The 20137-nt window shown below is 46.4% G+C and overlaps 2 protein-coding genes and 1 long non-coding RNA gene across 3 annotated transcripts; 2 read left to right on the top strand and 1 right to left on the bottom strand.

The window, feature by feature from the left end:
* Nucleotides 1–765: 765 nt before the first annotated feature.
* Nucleotides 766–4739, bottom strand: LOC111853581 (uncharacterized). Its single transcript, XR_002840489.2, has 3 exons — nt 4635–4739; nt 4276–4411; nt 766–1216 (listed from the first exon to the last, which is right to left on the bottom strand). It is a non-coding gene; the product is annotated as an uncharacterized lncRNA (long non-coding RNA).
* A 3086-nt stretch (nt 4740–7825) lies between these two features.
* frg1 (FSHD region gene 1) lies at nt 7826–13420 on the top strand. Its single transcript, XM_023830607.2, has 9 exons — nt 7826–7952; nt 10209–10276; nt 10440–10562; nt 11748–11805; nt 11880–11994; nt 12218–12322; nt 12423–12514; nt 12966–13076; nt 13253–13420. The coding sequence occupies exons 1-9, from the start codon at nt 7891–7893 to the stop codon at nt 13287–13289; spliced, it is 771 nt and encodes a 256-aa protein (XP_023686375.1). The 5' UTR covers nt 7826–7890; the 3' UTR covers nt 13290–13420.
* Nucleotides 13421–15447: 2027 nt separating this feature from the next.
* Nucleotides 15448–20091, top strand: asah1b (N-acylsphingosine amidohydrolase (acid ceramidase) 1b). The gene is made up of 14 exons (XM_023830631.2): nt 15448–15615; nt 15854–15900; nt 16114–16204; nt 16323–16409; nt 16645–16723; nt 16830–16904; nt 17127–17172; nt 17333–17477; nt 17681–17735; nt 17960–18041; nt 18270–18401; nt 18559–18682; nt 19028–19084; nt 19204–20091. Exons 1-14 carry the CDS (start codon nt 15517–15519, stop codon nt 19291–19293), a joined length of 1209 nt encoding a protein of 402 aa, XP_023686399.1. The 5' UTR covers nt 15448–15516; the 3' UTR covers nt 19294–20091.
* The last annotated feature ends 46 nt before the right edge of the window (nt 20092–20137 follow it).

A 20137-nucleotide genomic window follows, 5' to 3' on the forward strand; every position in this document is an offset into this window, starting at 1 on the left:
AGAAAGTGACCGAGGCAGGCATCAGCTAGACTGATGATTCACCCCAACCACCATGCACCCCCCCCCCCGACACCGCCCTTTACACCTCCGTTTACCTGGGAGCATGCTCACACCAGAGCTCCCAGTTTCCACCCAGTGGCAGAGACCGCCCTGTAACCAGCACATTTTGCCTTGCAAGTCGCTGAGTGCAGAGTAGAACATGGGGTAAAATAAGGGAGAGCCACAGGTGAGGCACTGGAAGATGATAGGAGGCCAACTCCAGTAAGGCGTGAGGAACATCTCTGCCTTATATTAGCAAGCATAAATATTCATAGAGAGTATAGGGTGTCCCGAGTGAATAAAGGAACATGATGTGGGTGAACCAGAGGCTGTAGCAACTAAGAGACTGACACTGGGTGGTTTATGCATGTTAAAGCAGAGTGAGAGTGTGGTCACATACGCCCTCAATCAGTATTACGCAGGAACGTCAGCCGGTTAAACTGCAAAATGGCCACAGAGTAAATTATAGCTGCTGTCGGGACCAGGGTAACAATTAATAGAGGAACTTCAAGGTTTGTTTTCCTGAAGACTTGATTACTTGAGACCCGGCCTTGCCGTCTCCATAATAAATGTTAAATGTAAGAGCCGTGCTCTGAATTTGTCTGGGAAAGGTTTTGGTTCCTGTCTGACATTTGATCCTGCAGACCTCCAAAGCTCTACAGCATAAAGATCCAGGCCTTGATAACATCAGAAGATCATTTAAGGTATTAAAGAAGACAACACAGCTTTGAAATGCCTAAGAAAATGGTATAATTTTGTTAAAACAATAATACAAAACAATAATACAAACTTCTGGGCAGCTTGTTTTTCATCCTTACTGATGTCAGCAACATCGCAGCTTAATTTAACCAAAGTGAGACAGCAAGCGGGTTTGAGTGACAGCACGGCAAGTGGACGTGGTCTCACGGCAGGTGATAATAGCTCTGTTCTGTGGAAAAGCAACACTCTGGACCCCACACGCAATGTATAAGATGCCTCCACGGGAGCAGCGGGTGGATCTTTGTGTCCGAACCCCACGGTCACCGTGTCCCATGTCGGCACTACGGAAGTTTGCCTCGAGGTTAATTGCTTTCTCAGATTCCCGTCCACTTCCGCCAGCTCCGCCAGATAGATCAGCGACCGCCGCCTCAGCGTCGCTTGGGGTCTCGCTGTCAGGAGTGTAACAATCCAGACGTGTCTGTGGTAAAGCGAGCGGGCAGCGTGGTTAGTCTCACGGGGTCAATAACAGCGCAGCTTTTTTCATGTTTTGAGGGTGGGCTGACCATCTCTTTTCTCAATACTGGAAAAGAGTCATTTCAGAATCTTCTGTCAAATGCTTTCTCTTAATTAAAACCATCCCTCCTTCTCTCCTGTGGAAAGTGCAACACAGCTCAAAATGATGACTGACATGTCTTTGATTTGAAGATGATTACTTTGGTCACATTCTGCCGTTTCTTTTTAAATTTTGTTCTGGAACAATCTAGTGATTTCCCTTTCTCACGATGGGGAAGGGGGAGTCAGATGGGGCTGTTAATGCGTTTGACCACAGCACGACCGCAGAGCGTATGTTTATTCATCATCGCAAGTACTGTCAATCAGGGAAAGGCAGTCTAGGTTTTTGCTCCCTCCTAGCTGTAGACTGTCTGGTAGGAGGCTGGGAGGGAGCAAAAACCTAGACTGTCTGTAGGTCCCCGAGGACTGAGTTGGGAAACACTGGTCTATTGTATCACAGGGGCCTACCGCTTCCAACCAGAGGGCTCAGGAAAAGCACAGCCTCAGACACAGGACAGGAAGAGCACAGGACAGATGCACACACAAACTCACATGTTAGCACAGGTTCAGGACACACCTCTGTGCACACTGTGTACAGTGCTTGGAGAACTGCAGGTGGGTTATGTAGAGGTGTAAATAAGCATGCGTGCATGCATTTTTTTGGGGGGGGGGGGGGCTGCAGCCCATGGTTTTGTGTCAGATGTGGGGATTGCAGCGCCATCCGCTGAAACCTCTCAGGACTGGCCAGGATGCTTTTTAAACATCCATTAAACCGAACTGGCGAAGGCGATAAATGATTTACCTTCATCCCAGCCTGCTAGGAGGTGATCTTCACATACACACGTTACTGAGGTTTAAAAATACCCCCCTTGTGAATAATTCACCACAGCTCATTCACACGTGAGCAGGATGGCTGCCCTTCCACTGCCTGGAAGGAGACAACATACGTACGTGTTTCCATCCCTGTAATCCTTCACTTACGAACACTGATGAATTTTTAGGGGACTTTATTAACGAGATGAATGCTGTTTTCAGGCTGGGCCAAAAAAAGAGGTCTGCAGCCCACGATGGTTGATGGTTCCACAATTCGCTCAGTCTGAGTCTGACGCAGATAAAGGATTTCGGTAAAAAGACGCACTAAAATCCCACCTTTCTTCCCTTGACTAGAGAGCTACAGTGTCTTCTGCCCCCAGAGCCCTCCACCCCACACCTGCCTCCCCCTTGTCATTCCCAGCACCCCCATCACGTTGCCAATCCTGTAGTACTGGCTTTCAGATGATACCTAAATGGACAGCTTTACTGCCTCCTTATATGATACATTTCAGCATATAATACTTATTCCTGGTTTTAAATGGTCTCATCAGTTTTAAAGATTTAATTAAACTTCTCATTCTGTGCCAGCGCCAGTATAACTATTGCCTTAGTAGTCTTCAACATGTATACATACTTCAACATGTATACAGTGCCCCCTGGTGGACACTTTCAGTTATTTACACGAAAAACATAGGTTCTGGGAAACTGAAAAAGGGCGCAGAGACATAATTCAATAGTTTCTACTGTAGAGGCTTCATTAGAGTTGGAGCGAAATGTGTAATTTCTGTGAAAGATGAAGGGACTTTAATATGTGCCACTGATGATAAGAAACCACAGCCCGAAGATGCTTCTCTATTACTTTCCTCGAACAAATCACACCAACAAGAAAACATATTATCCCGAGAATGGAAACTGTTTTCCTTTCATAATTAATGCTGCTCCCCATTCGGTGCGCGTTCACGCAGCACTGAACCTGTGTCAGCGATCATAATTACCGCAGCCAGTCCCCCAGACCGCGCCGGGCTGAAGCGCGGCCCCGCGATTACAGATACCGGGTAAAAAGCGGAGGGCATAGGGAAATGGAACACGCATGGGCACCATTTAGTCTGTAATGGATGCAGACGCTGCTTTCCGGAATTACGTGCATGGAGTGAATTCTCTTTTTTGAGTCGGTTTTTCATTTGATTCGATTTATTTGTGGCTGAAATATGACAGGGGAATATGGAGGAAAAACTCACCGGATGGAGGAAATAGCATTATTAACATGAACAGGGAACAATACCTATCCGCTTGTAGCAGGGTAATACTCGGGGCATGCAGATGGGGGTCGGGGTAAAATCTAACTCTTAGGAGGGAGATAAAGAGACAGAAATACAGCGATTTCAGATGGAGAGAGACAGATGGGGAGAGCGGGGGGCGGGGGGGACTAACAGAAAGACACAGATTGACGGGGGTTGTGGCCAGGGGTGGACTAACTTCTCTGGGGGCCCTAAACTGACATAGAAGGGGGGGACATAAATGGGCCATTTAAGCTATTATTTTGGAACCGAAAGAGAACTGAGAGAGAATTAAAGATGGAATGGAACATGAGTAATATGCTAATCAGAGCGCGGGGTGCACGTGGTAAAACTTACCGATCAGGGTGGGGGCGGGAGAGCTGTCGGTAAAAGTCGCCGACCGGGGGAGGGGGTTTCGCACCAGCGGATCGATCGGACAAATTTAAGATATATGATGTTATTATATATTATAATAGTTTAACCAAAAATCGTAGGTAAATGGTTTGGAATGGATCTGAATTTGATCTGTGTTTCGTTACTAAAAAAAGAAAAACGACTGGAAACCAGCAGGGGGCTCCCTAGAGGGCGGGGCCCGGGGTTTTTCGCCCCTCCCCAAATACCGCAGGTATGCAGGTATGTCCTCCGGGAAAACAGTAAACTAAAACAACACCCTCTTCCAAAATGCCATATTATGTTTTCACTAACGACTCAAAACAGTTTAACTTAATGTGGACGTGAAGCCATGGGATTGACCGAGGGTCCCTCCAGGCAGCACGAGATGCAGGCGACCCCACAGACCAGCTGGAACGCGGGGAGAGTCCTGCTCGCCCGAAGGCTAGATTTCATTGCCCATTAACTGCTGCCTAACATGTCAGCGGTGAAGATCTTTCTGTACCTATGCTTGGGAACACGAAGTCCGGCTTGTACCCATTTGTCCGGAGGAGGATAATGACTGGTCCTCATGCCGAGGTCCGACAATCGGGGCCAAAGATAACACCACCTCTGCTTCTACTGTTTCTTCGAGCGTAAAACTGTTTAAATACAAATGTGAAATAAATTAATGGACACTGAGCCATAATAGATCAGGTTCTTTAAGATTAGTGACAGATTAGAAGACACGGATAGGTTCGGCTGTGGTGTCCAGCAGCAAACGTGTCCGGTGTGAAATGACCAAAGCGCTTCTCTTCGAAACACTTTCGTCTTGAGAAGCCGTTTGCCATGATGATATTCCAGTGCGTTTCACACAACACTGACCGGTTCCGAGCATCCACCACCGTCATTTCAGCGGGATGATGGAAAAGCGGCCGTGTGTTAAACCCGGGCTTCACCCTTCATTTTCAGCAGCTAAACGCCCGCGCGGCTCTCGCGCCCAAATTCAGCTCACGCGCGCAATCCGTGCAATCACGTCCGCCTTTCTCAGTGCACGGCTGCCTTCATATCAAGCGCCGGCCCAGGTTCCATCACAGATCCGTATGATCCGCCTCTGTGCCTCCCTCCAGATTTTTTACGCATGATCGTTTATTAACTACATGCTGTATTTTATTTTATTAAAGTACAAGGCATACACATTCAGCCCCAGTCGTGGGTTGTTTCCCGCCTCGTGCCCGTAGCTTTCGGGATAGGCTCCGGACACCCCAGACCCAGAAGGATAAGCTGGTTGGAAAATGGATGGATGGATGGCATACACATTCATGTTGAATGATATACTGTATATATTTTTTTTAATGTGGCTTTGTAACATGGGTGGTGCGGTGGCACAGTGGTTTGTGCTTCTGCCTCACAGAATGAAGGTCCTGGGTTCAGTCCTGGGTCTTTTCTGTGTGGAGTTCGCACACTCTTCCAGTTTCTGCTAGGGCCTCTGGTTTCCTCCCATGGTCCAAAAGTGTGCAGGGCAGGTTGGTTGGTGAGTTTAAATTGGCCATGTGGTGTGTTGGTAACTGCCCAGTTGGTTCCCACCTGTGCCCATTGTTCCTGGGTTCTACCCCTCCCCCCCCCCGACAACCTCTGTCGGGATTAAGCAATTTCAGAAAATGGATGGCTTTGTATCATATTGTGACATGGTTTTAAGCCTATTACATTCAGGCTGTGTCTGAATTAAGGGGGCATTTCTGGATTTCTTATGGGTCCCTGGACAGGGTCACCGTCAGTCTCTGTGGGAGCAGTCGGATTCTCCATGCTAAGCTGCCCCTGGTGACAAATCCAGGCACCAGGATAAAGAAGCTGAAAATACGATTTTTAGACACTGGCATTTTTCAGACTCCCTCGTACGGACTCTGAGGTCATCGCTCACACGCCATGTTTCTCCTCAGCCAGGAACCCGAAACAACATTATGTGCTGAGTGAAACTGACACAGGAAACATCTTACCTTCTAGCACCTTCTGTTATGCATAACTCCTGCCAGATGAATCTGAGTTCCAACGCCGCTTTCCATATGTGGGCGAATTTGTCACTTTTAAAGTGTTATAGTGCCCTTAATGAATGCCGTTAGAAACACATGCAGGATTATATTCATTCCTGCTCCGCTGATTGAGGTCTGCACAAGAGACAGACAACCCCAGTGATGGCACTTCTGCGAGGGGCCTGCTTTGGCCCTTTGCCCAGAGTGCCCAAAACCATCACCAGCTCCCTTAATGAGGACACACCAGTATTACAGATTCAAGCAGACTTTCGGCTTCACTGATGTTTCAGCCCCTGTTGTGTGAAAGCAGAGGGTGCTGCTGCTTGGCAGGTCTTATCCCCTGAAATGTAACAGGCTCTGTGGGTATAAACGTGCCAACGCGCTGCTTTGACGCATTCCGCCAGTGAACGTCTCCCACCATGCATTAATCATGAGGCCCACACCGGCACTTTGAGAACCTTCATGACTTTCAGCTGGAGCACCTTTGTGCATTCAGCCACCTCGGTAATCCTGTGATGATGAGAGAGGCTGGGGGTGGATGGGGAGGGGACACACACACACACACACACACGAAGTGGTGAAGTATTCAGCCCTTCAAAGAGGAAGCTTTCAAGATCTGTTATAGACGTCTTTCAATGGCACTGCCTAATTCCCATTTTTGCACGGGGCGGCACCTACCCATCTGCTCTGCCTTTCCACTGCATGCGCTTATTTCACGCTCTGCGCTGCGCTGGAGAACGTCACCCTGTGGCCACGACATAAATACATCTTAATTTCTTATTAATTACAGTTAAAAGGCGGGAGAACAGCCCTAAATCCAATACATCAGCAATTAATGGAATAGAGGGAGCGGGGTGAAATCTGGCTTGTGTAGCCGTCACCGTTCAACGCAAACCCATTTTATTACGGCGCGTTTATTAGTTCATCCCATAACCCTGAAGCATAACACGGATTTAATCATTCATAAGCTGTCGGTGGCTCTCATTCCCACTCGCGATGTCAGTTCTGCTCAGTGTGAAACGAACGCCGGTACAGTTCATTATTAGCGACAGATCCTGCTCCGTTTCATTCGTTTAAACTCCTGACAATGTCGCCAAGTGATTTATTGCAGCCTATTCGTTGCCTCCTGATGGGACCAGTCCCCGCTAATGGGGGATTATTAGAGGAGAGGTTTCAGTCCACCTACACGAGGGAAGGTGCTTTCAGCAGAGCCGACTAATTGCTTTGGCGATGACACAGAAAAGTCTAATCTAAGGCTACTTTTCAGGGGGTCTTCCAGAGAGGCCGGTTCCTAGACCAGCGGATCATCTTGCTTGCTGGAGATAAGTCGTGATCTATCGCAACAAGACGGATTCTGTCATTCGAATGGAAATGACGTGGGGGCTTGAGAGTGGATGGGGCCTGACAGAGGACACACTCTCAGGCCCCTAATGCAGCCAGACACTCGTGGAGCTTCGATCCTCAGCTGCTGTCACACTGGCACCGTGACACAAATGCCGCACCAAGCCGGAGGGACTCCAGAGTGACAGAGCGCATGGTGTGAGTCTGACCCAGGGGGCCATTTCAGTCCTTTTACTTGATAGCAGTGCTGGGCCGGCTGATGTGTGATTCATTGCTATATATTATGGCTCCAGGTACAATGTCCTTCATATGTTTTTACTAGGGTGATTAGATAATCCATGTCATCCCAGGCACCATGAGCTAGGACAGGGTTTGTAAACTACCATTTCACTTTAAAAGACCTAGATTTTATATAAGCACCAAGTTCTTGCTGTGTTCTGATTGGTCAGTCTCCTATAATCATGCATGTGTCACTAATATTAATGAGTCTTTCAATCAAGGGAACAAACCAGTAAAAGCAGAAGAAGAACTGAACTATTTAGTCAAGCACAGAAGCCTTAGTAGTTTGTAAACCCTGAAGTAGCTCAAAGTGTCTTCTCTGACATAGATTATCTGGTCACCCTCTCTTTACAAAACTCATGGTTAACATGAAATGGCGTGGAAGCCCTTTACTTTTTTGTATGCGGCCTCCGGGCACACGGGGGCGCTGTGATCCGACGAGTTTGACCATCTCCGACTAGCGTCGCTGTCCTCCGCACTGAGAGCTAAACATGGCGGACTATTCGAGAGTAAAATCGACGAAACTGGTCCTGAAAGGATCAAAGGATAAGGGGTGAGCTGAATATCTACCCGCTGTTGTTTGTTTAACAAGAATACCCCTGCTTATAGGTGTGCCAGTGAGGTAATAATAATCGAATGTTAATCAGTGGTTTGTTGACCTATACAATTACTCTTAGCAAGGCAGCCGTTACCCGTTCTCTGTTTCTGTGGTTGCTTTGACGAGCATGTTGCTATCAGGCCAAAACAAGGCTTATGCTTATTAAGGTCCGCGTTGTTCAGCTTTTCGGTAATTATTGGTTTTAAAATCAATAGAGTCACAAGAACGAGTGAGTTGGGTTATTTACATTTACTTATTTGAATATTTAGTTAGTAGTTGATGCGTTTCATTCAGTGGATTTTACTGTTTTTGCATTCCTAAATGTACATCCATTAAGTCTCAACCTTTATTGGTGGTCTTTAAAAAAGACTTACAAATCACTGAAATTTATAGGGGGAACATAGAGATTGCTGAATATTAATGCTTACTTTAAATTTATTTAGAAGAGGCCCCATAGCTTTTTTTGTTTGTTTGTTGTGTGAAGGTCATAATTATGTTTACATTCCGGGAGCCTTTATTTTTACATCGAGAGTCAAGTTGCTGAGATGCTGCTGATGGACCTGATTATCTTTATCAGGTGTATCTTGGGTATGACGTTAAACTGCATCCAGCCTTTCAAGCGGCCCTCCAACTTGTAGGGTAAAATTTTGGGGTTGGTGACAAGGTTGGCACTCCAGCCACCATACAAATGTTCACGCAGCTCCGAAATGGTAGGCAGGATTCTTTTCTGCTCTCCACGGGAGTAGTACTGCTGCAGCTGCCCACACCCACTGTTGGAGGGGGGGCTCACAGGAGCTCTTCCCCAGAGTCGTCATCGGGAACTGCATCCTTGCACTGAGGATTCTCATCGAGCGCAAACACAAATATCAACAGGGTTTCTTTGCAGCCTTTGTCGATTTTCGTAAAGTTTTCGCTTCGGTTGATCGAGCTGCCTCGTGGGGCATCCTGAGACTTCGCAGGATCCCCGCATAGTTGCTGGACATCATGGCCGGCCTGTACACTGGTACTGTTAGTACTGTGCAGATTGGAGGCAGAACCTCTGTGTTTTTCCCAGTGGATTATTGGATTTGCCAGGTGTGTGCTTTTCCTCCTGCTCTGTTCAGTGCTTACATGGATGGGGCGATGGGCAGGGTCGTGGCATCCAAATACTGTGGGGCATCTCTTGGTGAGGAAAGATTTTCGGATCTTGACTTTACCAACGATGCTGTGATCTTCCCATGGTCAATGGAGGCTCTAATCAGGGCTCTCGAGCGACTGAGCGAGGAGTCTGAGTACCTGGGCTTGCGAGTGTCCTGGATAAAAACCAAGATCCAGGCTGTTAATGACCTCTTGGGCACAGCCATCAGCAGTCTGTCTGTCTGCAGAGAGAATGTCGACCATATGGAGAGGTTCACTTACCACGGCAGTGACATTTCTCTCTCTGGTGACTCTTCCTGTGAAGTCAGCAGACAGATTGTGAAAGCATGGAGGGTCATGAGGTCTCTGGAAAGGGGTGTGTGGCGATCCCAATATCATTGCAAGGTCCAAGGTTTTAGAGTCCTGGTGCTCCCTGTCTTGCTGTATGACTGTGAGACATGGATGCTATCCAGTGAGCTGAGACGAAGACTGGACTCCTTCGGTACCGTGGCTCTTCGGAGAATCCTTGGGTACCGCTGGTTTGACTTTGCGTCGAATGATCGGTTGCTCAGGGAGTCCTGAATGAGGCACATTACCTGCATTATGAAAGAGCATCCATTATGGCACTATGGCCATGTGGCGCGTTTCCCTGAAGGGTCATTGCTGAGAACCTGAGCGGCTGGACCAGGCCAAGGGGACGCCCACGTAACACCTGGCTGCAGCAGATAGATGGATATTTCCAGAGGGTGGGAGTGGACCATGTGTTGGCCTAGGAGGGGTGCCAGCTTGGATGGCGATGTGATTCGTCGTGTGGTGGGTGTGGCAACGGGCTGTACCAGTCCATGCTCCTCAACCTGACCTGTGTGTTAAATTAGAGATTTAGCTAAGCTCTTCAGGGTGGTAGATCTTCAGGATCAGCAATGAGGAGCCCTGATCTATACACACACCGCAGGAGGAGTGCATCAGGGACCCAGATGTTTTGAGAATAAATGCTTTTATCAGAAAATATCAGCATATCCTGATTGTGGGAAAACCTCCTGTATCACACTAGGGGTTGGGTATTGAGAAGTATTTTTTTTACTGTTTCAATTGCAGCAAGAAGAAGAAACACAAGGACAGCAAGAGAAAAAGGAATGATGATGCAAATAGAATGGACATTGTTGGTAAAAAAGACTTAGAAATATTAATATTAATATTATAATATAGTTTTCTCTGTTAAACCTGACTGTTAATATTATCAGAATCTTGTGTCCTGTGCATATTTGAATGCATTCTGAAGGTGGGTACAGAAACCTTTCATATATTTTTTTGACTTCTTCACTCTAGGAGGCTGGTGGGTGGTTGGTCACTTCGGAGAAATCAGTGGAACCGTTTCCATAGAGATGCATGACAGCTCATACGTCCACGCTTTGGACACGGGGCTTTTCACTCTCGGGGCACCACACAAAGGTACAGCAGTGCATTCCAGCCGCTCTTTGTATCACACATCTGGGAAAGCGCCCTCTGTCATGCAGTACCTGTAACTACACCGGGCCTTCATCCTGGGCAAAAAAAACAAATCCTGGAAAAAATATTTCTGTTCAATAAAAAAAACCTATTTGACATTTTATCTGTTCAGTACATAATTGAGTGTGAAAGGACTTTTAGCCTTGTATTAATGTTCTATTTCTTGCAAAATTGTTGAGTGTGGAGCAGAAAATGCAGGAAAGTGAATCAGCCAGGTGCATTTTGAAGTTAGTGATTGATTTTGCATTGTTAAGAGCCAGTATTCAGACCCATGTATGAATGCGGGGAAAAAGTGCCACTTTTCATTTTCCAGCCCATTATATCACTTTTATAATGGCATTGTCATGGCAGCCAGCAGGCTTCCGTCTTGCCGTGGCCTGTGGGGCTCGCAGTCTGGGCCGCCTGAGCGTAATCAGTGCCAGGAGCCCAGAGAGTCCCGTTCCCGTGTGCCGGCAGACGGCGAGAAAGGCGCTTAATGGACATGTGCTGTCAGGACCATTGCGTCGCGGGATTTCAGGAGAATTTCCGGACCATTCATGTAGGGGAACTGATTGTGATAATTGCTTCCCCCACCTAATTGTCTGCTTGTCAGCGCCCTCGCCACGCTGCATGGCAGGGATAATTGGGTACGCTGCTGGGCAAGGCAGGGTGGGAGACTGCAGGAAGAAAAGGCATTTTCTTTGTAGGACTGATGTATAAGCTGGGAGGCCTCTGCAATGGAGAGTGGACGTGGCTAATGGAAGGTGACTGGTAGAGTTATTGTGGACCCCTGAGACTGCTGGGAGATTATTTCTTTGCCACTAGGGCCGAATTGATTCCCAGAGAGATTTAGAGTGCGCCCCTGCACGCCGCTGCCTGCATTTCAGGTGTTTAATTGGACTTTAGCGGTGTTTAGCACAGCAGTTTGTCACATTGACATTGTTTATCAGTTATAAACCTCTGTATCTTTGTTTCAGTGTGACATGTATATTTTTTAAAAGGACAGTGAACGTGTCCAGCAATCTGGATGTTAATTTTTGAGACCCTGGCCCTTGCCTTTTCCGCTACGTGAGCTTGAACTCCGAGGTAGTGTCTGAATTTCATGCCATGAGCCTCCATCTTTTAAAGCGAGTCGTTGTGCCCTTCCAGGGGAAGAAGGACCAGTCCCCCCAGAGCAGTTCACAGCCATAAAGGTGTCAGACTCCAGGTGAGACCTGCTGGCTTGTCCTCGTCGCTGTGCATGTGCCAAAGGCCCTTGACATACCTCCCTGTCACCTTCAGGATCGCCCTCAAGTCAGGCTACGGGAAGTACCTAGGGGTGGACGCAGAGGGCGTGGTGGTGGGCCGCTCCGACGCCATTGGGTCCCGGGAGCAGTGGGAACCCGTCTTCCAAGATGTAAGTCCTCAGTGTTTTTTAAAGGTGGTTGTAGTTTCAACAAAATACCTCTAGGTGGTATATTAGCAATAATAATAATAATAATAATAATAATAATAATGGATTGTCCTGACAGCAGCATTCAGAACTACTCACGAATTTGTCTGGCTTTACAGCTGGATGTTTTTACAGGACTTTTGGCCGTTTGATTACACTCATTCTTGCTGCTTTCCTACCTTTTCAGGGTAGGATGGCTCTGATGGCTGCCAATAGCTGTTTCATCTCCTACAGCGAGGACGGTGACATTGTTGCCAAGAGCAAGACTGCTAAAGACGAGGAGATGATAAAGGCAAAATGTTTTCCTGAGGGGGGAGGGGGATGGGGGCCACTCTATCCAGAGGGAGGGCATGCAGTAGGTCTGTAAACACATACCCTTTTCCCCCAAACAGATCCGCTCCTGTGCTGAGAGGGAGGCGAAGAGGAGCGACGACATCGCAGATGAGGACCGGGGGAATGTCAAGAGCTGCGAGATAAACTACGTGTGCGTACATCACTGTAGCGGGCTTGGAACCAGCACCCTGCTGGGCGTTTCTCACTGCTGTGTGTGGCCAGCCAGCCCCAGTGGGGTTCCTGGGCACCCTTAGAAACTTACCACCGACTGGCTACTCCTGGGTTTGTACCTAAAGGCAGTCCAGTCCTCGAGGAACCACAGACAGTCCACATTTTTGCTTCCTCCCAGCTCCCGGCAGGACAGGGAGGGAGCAAAACCGTGGACCATCTGCGGGTCCCCTAGACCGGGATGGGAAACTGCCTTAGGGTCATTAGAAAGAGCAACGGCTTCCATGTCTGCTTACCGTGTTGCCTCCTAGCCACAATGACCACCCCCGGGGTACTGGCCTGTTCCTGTGCGCCCCCCCCCCCCCTCACATTTCAACGGGGCAGTCACATAGAGTATGGGGCAGGCCAGACTAACTGAGCCTTCTGATTTGCAGGAAGAAGTTTCAGAGCTTCCAAGACCAAAGGCTAAGGATCAATGAGGGACACAACAATGAGCTGAAGAAGGCCAGGCTGGACGGAAAGTTCCACGAGACAATGCTCGACCGGTATGGGGATGACTCCCTTTTGGGGTGGGGCAGGTGCAATACTGATGGCCCTCATGCATATTAATTACGTCAGATGGGCGGCGGTTTATGTTAGACTGACCTGTCGGGTTGTGCTGATTGTCCAGCAAGGTGGGCCTCCTCTTGTCCTGATGTAGGTTTCTCTTTGTCATCCACAGGAGAGCCAAGATGAAAGCTGACCGATACTGCAAATGAGATTTCATGTTTTTATTTTTTTGTGTATGTTTTTTCCTCTTAAATGTTGTGTATTTTTCCCTGCAGTTTCTTTAAAATCTATAGTCGATGTTCTTTTCTTTATTAACATTAAATCTTTCAGAAAAAGTGAATTGTATTTAATGGTATTTATAGATTTTAAGTGGAAGTCTTTTGTGCTATATAATGTGAGCTTTTACTTATATTGAGGGAGGCTGTCTCTTAACTATTGGCAAAGAGCTCTGATTTATTGGTACATCTAAATGCAATTTGGTACAAGGAAGGTATTCAGAAAACATTTAAACCGTTGAAGACTTCGCTTTTGGGAATGTTTAGTTCATTAAATTCAAGTCGATACGTATTGACAAAAAGTGTGGGTCACTTTCTCTGCCGGATAATGGTGGGTTCTGTGAAGAACAGTTAAATAACGTGTTGTAACAGCCCAGATCGATTCGCTGATTTAAAGCTGGTTCGGGGGGGTTATCAGCCTACACATACAGGCAGCCATTACACTTAGATGGCAGCTCCATCACAGCCAAACCCCGCTGCAATCAGATGCCGTGTTTCCGCGCGCTGGGTTGCTTGCTCCATTTACGCTCCGCAGCCGGATCAATGAGACGCCCCCGGGGGGGTGGGGGTGGGGGGGGGGGCTGGCTCCTGTGTCAGCAATGGCTCCCGGCAGACGGCTGTGTGCACTGGCTCCTTGTGAGTCATGATATTATCGAAATATTCCCTGTTTGCAGGCTGCTGAGCAGTAAAACATCATTACATTGTAAATGTATAAAAGGCAATCGATGCCAATAGAGACCTTTACGGTAGTAAAACAATATGGGAATTATGTTACCATCTCGGTACAAATCTATTTTATAAGAGCCTGTTTAAAATTGTCCATATGAAACGTTAACGTAGTCTTTAGTTTACCTTTACATTACATTTATTTAATAGACATGTTATTCCAATTGACATACAAGCGAAGCAGATAAGCTTAGGTTCTTATCCTGCAGTTCTAGTCCTTAAATAGTCTAATTAGGTTCTTGCTTCTTGTGTAGCTCCTGCTCCAAGATTGCTTACGCTTGGGCATTCATTGGAAGTTTAGCCTAGCTGTACCTATGCCTAGCTGACCTCTTGACAACAGGCATGTTTACAATGTGCTATTTGCCTCGCTTGTGTGTCGCTTTGGCCAAAAACATGTAAAATGTCATTTGAGTTGCTATTATTAATTCCTTGAGTTGTGAAAAGGAGAGTCAAGGTGAAGTAGCAGCGTGTGGTTCAGAGGGTTACGTCTCTGCTATCAGAAGGGTGCTGGTTCACGGCCATCTTTGGCAAAACAGTTATGTCTGTGGGCCCATGAGCAAGGCCCTTAACCCCCCAGCTCACTGCATCACTGAAGGTGGCTGCCCTTCACTGCAAAGCTTGTTCTCACCTATGTGTGTGTTATGGAGAGCAAGATGGGGTAGGTGAAAAGAGAATTTCCCCACAGGGATCAATAAAATGTCATTGCAGTATTACTAAAATTATATTGTTCTATGATCCGATTAATCGACCAAGTATATTAACTGGAAGCAGCAGGTAAGTTTCACATCTACTTATATCACAGCGACTGTAACCTCCTGAGACCCGACCTATTCATTTATGTCCATTGTAGTGGACATTGTATTTTTGCATTTATTTTTTCACTGATGTTGGGAAACGTATTTATTCTTGTTGTGTACTAAAGAGGACATGCTGTGAAATTAAAATAAGAATAAATTTGAAAAAAAATCTAAATTCTAAGATGTCTTATTTCCTCCAAAGACAAATAACCTACAATTGAAGGACACTTTTTTCCTTGGGTCTCAGGAGGATATAACCGCACTTCCCCTTTGGATAGGAGTGCCCAGAAAGTGAAGTGGTGTAAACACAGAAATCTCGTGTCACATGATCAGATTTCGCTTCCGGGTTTCCTCCCATTTATCTGCTCCAGGAGGGGGGAATGTACACTAACGTTACTTTTTATTACAAACTACACCCATAATAGCAAAATAAATAATTGTGCTCATATTCAAACATAATGATTTACGTGGAAACTGTCATTCTACTCCACTATTTGTGCTTATTGTACGATATACTCGTGATCATGCGCGCTCGATGCCCCCCATTTCCGTATGGTTCAGTCCAGCACGGATCACTCCCACGGCAGATTTACGTGAAGCTCTTCCTTGTTTAGGTTGAGCTTCATCTGCCTGCGAAGATGGATCCTGCACATCGGCGTTGTCTGCATATTGTGGCGTTTGTCTGCATTTGTCTTTCGTACGCAGGCTGCTTCGTTTCCGCGCACTTAGCGCCTCCGGTGAGTCAGATTTAATCTAGTTTACGTTACTAATCAGCTAATCCTGTTGCTCAGCACCTGTCCTATTACCCACAAAGAAATCAGTTGAAATGATCAAGGATGTACTGTATTGGTCATTGTGCCCAGCATGGGCGTGACGCTTCTAGATTTGTTGTTCACTTTGGTTTTATTCACTTTATTTACTTCATTCGCTTTTTTAAATATATTTTTTTAATAACTTATTTTTGTTTATATGCAGTTTACGGAAGAATGCCGCACCGGCATGTACCCACCTAAAGGTCCAACGTAGGTATTACTTTTGCATTCCGTTATGTGAAATATGAGTTTTAAAAAACTTTTCTATAAGTCGACATGACTATGTTATAATAGTTACTGGTTAACTGCGTCCAGCTGTAACTCATGGGAATGGCCATGCTGTGTCATTGACCCCCCCAGGGTTTGATGGCGTTTGATAACCTTTTTGATGTGTTTTCTGATGCCTGGTTATTTGTTTATTAGGTTCAAAGGTGCAGTCACCTGGTATACAGTAGACCTCAACTTACCTCCCAGCAAGAGATGGGCTGCAGTGATCAGTGACAAAAAAGCTGAGGTAAGCATGTGTGTTTGTGTTTTCCGCCTTAGCAAGGCTGGATGCAGGCGTGATGGCTGCCTGAACACGCCCAGACAGTGACCTGACTGATTTGTCACCCCGGCCTCATCCCCTACAGCTGGTCGCCATGATCCAGGTGATACGCGACTTGGCCAACGCTTTCGTGCCCAGCGGGAAGCTCATCGATATTGTAGACAAGGACCTGGTGAGTATTATTGATAATGGTGCTATTTCTCATTCTGGTTTTTAGTTTGCCATCAGTGCACAAACCCATCATTACTCATGTTTCCTCGTCTCTGGATTACTGATCTGTAACAATGTCTAGTTCTCCGACTTTACTTTTCAGATATTTCCAGATCAGAGCATTGACTCTTCCCTTAAGCGCCCTTGAGAAAGTGCACAGTTGCGTTACTGATTGCTGCGCCTGCTTCTGTCGACAGCCGCTTCTTGTGGACACGCTGCCGTATCCTTTCAACGAGGAGATCCGTGGAATCGCAGCAGTTTCTGGGGTGCCTCTCGGTAAATGGAACAGAAACTGTTTCTTGCTTTTATAATCTTAGGACAAAGCTCACACCTTCCTGTGGTGCTCTGCTCATTCTTGACAGCATTCCTCTTCTGTTCACAGGAGAGGTCGTGCTGTTTAATATCTTTTATGAGGTGTTCACCGTCTGCACTTCAGTTGTGGCAGAAGATTCCAAGGGTAAGTACAGCCTTCTTACTGGAAAGGGCAAAGATTTCTTCAGAATGTTGGAAATAAGTTGTCAAGCGAAGATGAACAACATTACTTTCATAGATAACTGAAAAGGAGTGTTAGACACACAGGTAATAGTACTTGTATTTGCATAATTGAGTTGTAGTGTTTGTAATAATTAGATGTAATTGGAAAATTTGGCATTCTTCTTGATTTGCTCTCTCATTTCAGGAAGTTTGTTCCATGCTCGAAATCTGGACTTTGGGTTGTTTATGGGGTAAGTGGGGGTGACTTGTGCTGAAGATGTCATTACAGAATCCACCAAACCTGCTTATGGAGAAATTTAAAATCTCGAGAGCTACTGGTTATAACCTGGTCATGTTTTGGTCTCGCCCTCTCCAGTAAGACGTACTGATGTCAGTAATGTTGTTGTTAAGGTGGGACGTGAAGAATAAGACGTGGATCGTGACAGAGAAGCTGAGGCCACTGGTGGTCAATGTGGACTTCAGGAGGAACAACCAGACTGTCTTTAAGTCGACCAATTTTGCTGGCTACGTGGGCATGCTAACAGGCATCCGTCCTGTAAGAGCTCCCCTCCCCCGCTCTCAGTGGGTTTTGTGCATGATTACCTGTGCGCTTGGTTTGATGACTGTAGGGTGGGAAAAGTATCATTCCTATAAAGTGGCCTACTGCTTTCACATAAAGTTAAATGAACCTCGAGGACTATGAGCACAGTGGCGATGCATTAAGAAGTTGGCTAAAGACTTGTGTCCGGCCTCTTTCAGCACGTCTTTACCTTGACCATGAACGAGCGCTTCAGCCTTGATGGGGGCTACATCGGTAAGCTGTCCATGTCCTCCATACATCTTGCTACATTCCAGCCCATCTGTGACACGGTTTCACTTTCGTTGAGTGCTGTAAGGCTGATGAAGCAGTGGCGTACGTGCAGGACTTGTGGGAAATCCTTTCTGCATAGTGGGCTCTGCTTTAGCTGAACAGAGGGTCTCTAAGCACAGTGACCATGTTCTGGTAGTCATGACCATAGCCTCTTCATTCCCCATCAGGGATCCTGGAGTGGATCCTAGGCCAGAGGGATGGGATGTGGATGAGCTTCCTCACACGGTCTGTGCTGGAGAACGCCACCAGGTAGCCTCTCATCACAGTAGTACTCCCTACATGGGGCATTTGTTGTAGCTTGTGTTTTACCTGTAAACCTAATTTTGACCAGTCTGTCATAGTTCTCCTGTTGTATAAAGGCAATCACTCTTGGTTTTCTGTACAAGTTGTTTGTGGCTCAGGATAAAATCTCTGTAAGAGTGACAGACAATGAATCTACAGTAGATCGTGACTGTGAACTTCTGCATCCTGATTCAGCTACGAGGAGGCCAAGAAACTGCTGTCTCAGACCAAACTGCTGGCACCAGCCTATTTCATCCTTGGTGGGAACCAGACTGGTCAAGGTTGTGTGATAACCAGGTCCAGGACCCTCAGCTTGGACATCTGGGAGTGAGTAGCTCCACAACTGGCACTGTTTACCCAAGGGTATAATTTGGATAGGATTTACAACCCTTGCAAGCTTGGATGTTTAGAAAGTGATACCGGGATGCATCAGTTCCATGCTGGTAGCTACACTTCCTGAAGTCTCACATGCATGTGCTGTTAGGCTTGACCACAGCCTAGGAAGGTGGTATGTGTTGGAGACTAACTACGACCATTGGAAGGAGCCGCTGTTCGTGGACGACCGCAGGACCCCAGCCATGAAATGCATGAATCAGACCACACAGGCGGTGAGTGTTAACCATGCCTGGGAGGAGATTTGAGGTCATGGAGCTGAGATCCGGAGGTTTAAGAACCTTGAGGTCAATTGTTGAACCATTTAAAACATGATTATATAGGTTGCTGGTTGAAATCTCTGAATTGGCAGAGTAATTTCACAGGTCTTTAAGCAAGGCCATTAACCTCCACTTACTGCAGGGATCGCCGGACCCTCCTTTCTGTCAAAAATGTGTTTTAGGTAAAAGCACCTGCTAAATAAGTGTGCATGTAAAATTTATTTAATGGAGTTAAATGGAAAAACCTCCAAATAAACTCTAACATTGTGGTGACCTGGAGATCCTTACCTCTGTCCTTAGAATATTTCACCCAAGACACTGTATGATGTTCTTTCAACAAAACCAGTTCTGAACAAGGTAAGGGTGAAACTTACTTCTCAGTTTGGCGCAAATGTGTTAAGGACTACGTTATTAACACTATGGTCACCTTAAGTTTGACTGCTACCTATTTCTGCTTGCTTTGCCTTGCAATGCAGTTGACCACCTACACGACGTTGATGGATGTATCCACGGGCCTCTTGGAGGCCTACCTTCGGGACTGCCCCGATCCCTGCTCGCCGTGGTGAAGCACCCTTTGACAAATCTGGTCCCAGAGCAGCTTCAGTCTTGGGCAGATCATGGACTAGTGCTTTGGGTAGCTTGCTCTTTACTAACGTACCTCTCCCACACCTCAGGCTTGTGTACTGGCTGCTGGGACAGCCTCAAAGTGCCATGATGAATATTGTCTGAATTGTTTCTTTAATGAAGTCTGGCAGCAATCTATAGGTGGATGTTTTTCTGTCACTGAACACAATGAATCACCCCATATCCAGTTTTTACTATGGTTCTGCTTTCGCACATGGTGACCACAAAGGCCTTGAGCTACATCTGGCACTGGATACCTTCCATACTCATTCGCTGTAAAAAAAAAAAATCTCCCAGAGTCACATTTCCACAAATGGAGTATAGTTGGACATTTCTGGGTATATCTACTCATTTCCTTTTCAATTTGTTTAACATGCACTAAATATTATACTAATACAAATTAAACTTAAGTTGGACTGAGTAGGCTGGTTTCATAACATATCAAGCTGCAATAGGTACAGCACCTGGAAGTATCTGTGATCCATGTGCTTGTGTCCTTTGCTCTGAGGGTCCAAATTAAAGTTTGGTAGCATTACGGAGTGAATTAACACAGGTGTAGGGGTTGTCTGGAGTGTGATCAGCCATCTACAGTAGGTCAAAATAGGTCTTGTCTCACTTAAAATTTAGCCCATAGCGGAGTCTAACGATGTAGGAAAGCACTTATTCATGATGCAGTGTCTATGGAAATGATTGATTTATTGCACATCAAGATTGGAAATAAATTCTCAGCCACGTTGTAACTTGGTGTTTTCATGGCCATGGGGTCTTGGGATTGAGAATTAGATT

This window comes from Paramormyrops kingsleyae, chromosome 25 (genome assembly GCF_048594095.1).
Source record: "Paramormyrops kingsleyae isolate MSU_618 chromosome 25, PKINGS_0.4, whole genome shotgun sequence".
In the NCBI taxonomy this organism is placed as follows: Eukaryota; Metazoa; Chordata; class Actinopteri; order Osteoglossiformes; family Mormyridae; genus Paramormyrops; species Paramormyrops kingsleyae.

What these genes read in the sequence shown, in the direction of transcription:
- frg1 (XM_023830607.2), top strand. Translation starts at nt 7,891, where the DNA reads ATGGCGGACTATTCGAGAGTAAAATCGACGAAACTGGTCCTGAAAGGA. An exon ending in TCTCGGGGCACCACACAAAG is followed by an intron (nt 10,563 to 11,747) that starts GTACAGCAGTGC and finishes GTGCCCTTCCAG; the next exon opens with GGGAAGAAGGACCAGTCCCC. An exon ending in CACGAGACAATGCTCGACCG is followed by an intron (nt 13,077 to 13,252) that starts GTATGGGGATGA and finishes TGTCATCCACAG; the next exon opens with GAGAGCCAAGATGAAAGCTG.
- asah1b (XM_023830631.2), top strand. Translation starts at nt 15,517, where the DNA reads ATGGATCCTGCACATCGGCGTTGTCTGCATATTGTGGCGTTTGTCTGC. An exon ending in AGTTTCTGGGGTGCCTCTCG is followed by an intron (nt 16,724 to 16,829) that starts GTAAATGGAACA and finishes TTCTGTTCACAG; the next exon opens with GAGAGGTCGTGCTGTTTAAT. An exon ending in GTGCTGGAGAACGCCACCAG is followed by an intron (nt 18,042 to 18,269) that starts GTAGCCTCTCAT and finishes ATCCTGATTCAG; the next exon opens with CTACGAGGAGGCCAAGAAAC.